Source organism: Epinephelus moara, chromosome 13 (assembly GCF_006386435.1).
Source record: "Epinephelus moara isolate mb chromosome 13, YSFRI_EMoa_1.0, whole genome shotgun sequence".
Lineage (NCBI taxonomy): Eukaryota > Metazoa > Chordata > Actinopteri > Perciformes > Serranidae > Epinephelus > Epinephelus moara.
In genome coordinates this window covers 14,594,249-14,598,665 of record NC_065518.1, presented here as the reverse complement: position 1 = coordinate 14,598,665, position 4,417 = coordinate 14,594,249, and the positions used below count along the sequence as shown (strand labels likewise).

The 4,417-nt window shown below is 43.0% G+C and overlaps 1 protein-coding gene across 1 annotated transcript in view; it reads left to right on the top strand.

Moving 5' to 3' along the window:
• The window catches only part of tbata (thymus, brain and testes associated), a 16,020-nt gene that overhangs the window by 4,053 nt on the left and 7,550 nt on the right, over window positions 1-4,417 (top strand). Inside the window, exons 3-4 of the mRNA XM_050059668.1 lie at window positions 2,061-2,231; window positions 2,323-2,411. Of these exons, the coding sequence (XP_049915625.1) occupies window positions 2,061-2,231; window positions 2,323-2,411 (260 nt within the window). The remainder of the gene's footprint in view (window positions 1-2,060; window positions 2,232-2,322; window positions 2,412-4,417) is intronic.

Sequence of the window (4,417 nt, the reverse complement as noted above, 5' to 3'; positions counted from 1 at the left end):
TGTAACATTGCTGATAGGCTACCTTTAATGTTCTGTGTGCCCTGAACACATCCAAAAACACAAACTAGAGTTCTCAATGGACCTGAAAATTACAACCCAACCCTGCGGGTTTTTAAGCCCAGACCCGACGCAGCCGACACACCAGCATTAGCCTAATTGTCTGCCCGAAAAAAAGGAAGCCCGAGGCCCGACCCGGCCCGAGTCATTTGCATATTTTTTCAGCCCGAACCCGCAGGTCCGGTCGGGTTTGTCGGGCCAGCCCGACCCGTCTGGGATGATAGGGCCATGTAGGCAGTGCTTGCTAACTCGCAACGCTCGTATCCCCCTTAATATGCAAAATATTAGATTGACCCAGTCTGATGTTGCACTCTGTGCCGGCTACATGAGACTAAAGCCACATTAATCCCTGGAGTCACTTGTAGCGACAGAATTTTCACCTGACTCTGTGGTTCCAGTGTTTCCGCTATATTTTTCACAGCAGCTGTGAAGATTTTGAGTGCATCTGCTGACATGAGAAGGGCTTTAGACACATATCTGTACAATATCTGTACACAGCTGTATGTCACAGATGTCAAGTTGTGTTTGATAAAATGCTTCCCATACCCCATTTGCTCTTACAAGCACTCTTGCTTGTTGGGGCAGATGTAACATTCGACATCTAGTGTTTCAATCAATATCGTGAGTCTAACATTACTTGTCAGAACAACTGCTGACTGTTAACAAGGAGAGTGTATCAATTCGTTTCCAGTGACAGAGACAACTGTAATCATGGAGAAATGCAGATGAGACAGAGCTGGTATTATAGATGTCATGTCGATCATGTGGGCAAAGTAAGAACAAAAAGCTAAATGTAAACTGTCAGAAAACAGCGGAGTCTATGACAGCCTCTATAGACATGTTCACTGCGGTGTGAGTGTGTGTGACAAGGAGGGAGGGACACGTAGGTGAGCTGGATGTCAGGTTGACAGTAGACCATGAACGTAATGGTGAATGTTCAGTTAGAGCGACAGTTTGTCAGAACAGACAGACCAATGAAGCTATTTTAGTGGCACATAAAGGATGTGGATATATACATTTGTAGATTAAACTGTGCTCAGTTTTGTCTTTTCTTCGCCTGATATCAGACAGAATTGAGAAACCGTTTTCATGTCACAATGCCACATGAATCTGTCAACTTGAACTAGGTAAAGTGGATGGATTCAAAGGTCTAGGATCAAGCGAAACGTTTCCTGAGCGTTTCCTTACTTCCAGACTCGTCAACTAGCTCTAGAAAGTAGCTGTTCAGATAACTCAGTGGTGGTGCTGAAGGAAAACGTCAGAGGATCATCAAACTCAGGAGGATTCATCCTCTGGGGACCACAGTGGTGAACCAATCAAGAGACAGACTGACCGACCATCCAGTGGGCAGATATTGCCATCCCAATAGCTGCGTTGTTAGCCTAAAAACTCTGATAAACCTACTGTAAACCACCTGTCCAGCACCAAATAGCAGGCAGACAAAATAAAGGAGCATTGAGGAGCTAAAGAGACAGATAAGGTAAAGATAGGTGTTAAGGTAGTAACATGTTATAATAATATTATTTACAGCTTGTTCCATGACCCACACGTGGTGTGTTCTCTTTGTTATTATCAGATGCTTTGCAATCCAACCACCTGCAAGTACAGACTCTCACTATCACTTTTCAAACTGTCTACTTGTCTGAGCTGATTACCTTGAATGCCTTAATTTATCTTATCTAAACAAAGATGCTAACAAGGTCCTTATTCTGACGTTGCTGTGGAAACATCTCTGTCTGAGATTAATTATATTTCACAGGATTATGAACACATTTTATGAGCAGCAGCACGATGCCATAATGTCCATGAAAGAGACAGCTGCATTATTGGGGAGAGAAGTTGGTCTCCTTCCTGCAGTTATTATGAAGCCATCACTTGTGATCTCAGTGGGAATTTTCCAGTTTCCTCTCTTCAGGCTATTTCCTTTGATTGCCCCACCCTTTGAAGCACTTTACCCCCCGCATGTGTGTGAGCTGCATGAATGTTGTGTCTCTTTCCTACAGGACTCAACGGTAGGCCCGTTTGCATGGTTAGAGATGACTGGTTTGTCACCTCATCATTATTTCCTCATCCACTTCTCAAGAGCCACGTCCTCAGGAAGGCAGCTCATCCACCTCTTGCTTTTCCGCTTGCTCAGAATGTTCATGGAGTTAGCGGTAATAAAAACAAATCAGGTATGTTCACAGTCACACACAGCTCCGAACTGTTCTCATTACTCTGCAGATTCTGAGTGACAAGTATGTATTTTTCCTATTTGTTTCACAGCACAATTTTCAGAGGCCTGGAGAGACGAACTTAGAGACCTCGCTGCAAAAGTCAGTTTGTCTTCTCAAGCACAAAAGGACAAAAAGGAGGTATTTGTATTGCTGTAATTTTAAGTGTGTCCAGGGTTACTTTATGGCACTGGTCACCTCACCCTTAGCTGCTGTTATCACAAACTGTTTTGCATTACAATTTCGATCAACTAGAAAAGGGCACCGAGTAGAGTGCAGACGCGTTGCAGCTGCTACACTGCCGGCCGAGTGTATTGTGACCACTCTAGACAATTGACCTTTCGCTAAGCCCCGCCCCTTTGTGATGGTCCGACAAGCTGTCGGAGTAAGCATAGAGCCCACACTGTAACTAACTGCACTCCCTGAAGAAATATTATTTTTGGAAAAACGAAACAGTGATTCCAGAGAGAAGCAGACAGAGGGGTCTACAGTCTGTGTTTGAAGGATATATCCAGGATGTCAAACTGACTCAGCAGCAACAACAGGTTCAAAAGACAAAGATAGTTAGAAGCTAAAGCCGAACTATAGGCTACAGATCACAGTGTAAAAGTGAACCACCACATCACTGCTGATCGCCACAGAACACAATTAATATAAAGGGAAACTTTGCTGATATTGAACCAGCTTTGTGGCATTGCAGTGTGCGCAGATGAACACTGTTTGAACGGAGTACAGTAAAAATACTTAAGTAATCAAAATACTTGTTTTTTTCAAATCTCAACATTGTTGTATATTGTTACACTACATTTACAGAGCCTTATGACTCTAAAGCAACCCACTGAATCGACTGACGTGTTTGTAGAGCCTGTAGAAAAAAGAGCTTGTTGAATGTGCTGCAAAGCCTGTAGAAACACAACACAAATGGACAAAAGGGCGAATCCTCACCTTGGTCTGCTGCCACAGCCATAGGCATAGCCTCTTGACCTGTCTCTACCAATGAGCTGCCCAGTCTGAGTGCTGCATGTGCGAGGTAGAGGTGCAGGAACACCACTTCGACAAACAAACCACACTCAGAACTGCGTGATCACAGATTATGGACTTTTGCATTTTAGAAAAGGAAAAGAAAATCATCTACTGACTTTAAAGCAAATGTGACAAGTAACAGGAGCCTTTATAGAAATGTAGTGGAGTCAAAATTAATGTTTCCAAAAAATAATACTCCAGTAAAGTGAGTACAAATACTCAAAACTGTATTTAAGTACAGTACTTAAGTAAATGTACTTTGTCACTGTCCACCACTGCTGTGGGTTAAGCACAACAAAGCAGGAAATAATAGAATATCTGCGTTGATATGATACATCATATAGGTTTGATGATATTTAAGTTTACACAACCGTTTCTGATTATTTGAACAGTGTATAGTAGTGGACTGCTAATGTTTATATTTACTTTGTTTACGTGTTAGAATGCAGGCACAAGTTATTGACACCAGGTAAGGTGCCCTATATCAGATTAGTGCACATGACAGTAGGAGAGTGTGGAAGTCATACGTAAAGACGACGTAAGTTTGTGTTGATTTGGATTGTAAAGTTTTTGATCATGTTATGCAGTTTTGAAGTATAATAACGGGAATATGTGACAATGTATAGGACATCGAGTCAGAAGAGGACCATACAAGATGTAATTTTGGAAGGACTTGGCCTGTCGTTTTGTTTGTTTTTGTATTCTCAATAAACCTCGTTACACTTTTTCCCTGCCTCACGTGAGTGCTGTGGATCTTAAGAAGAGGAACCGAAACATGAGTCAAAACTACGCCTAGGAACTGTGGTATGTTGAAACGGCCACTACAACAACAAAAAACATAATTAAAACTCCCTTAGGGTTGAGATGGCAGCAAGGATAACGCCGGAATTCCACTGAATGCGTGTCCGTTGCGGAACGACTGCGCTGGTTATCTGCTGCGTGCTCCGCCGCGGAACGACTGCGCTGGTTATCTGCTGCGTGCTCCGCCGTCCGTCAACGGGAACTGCCCATTGGTCTGACATCCCATTGTTCCGACCATATTAAACCCATTGTTCCGAAGTCCACTCCGAAATCATCATGATGCCCTGTGGTTAAGGTCTGGTTAGGTTTAGAATCATGATGCC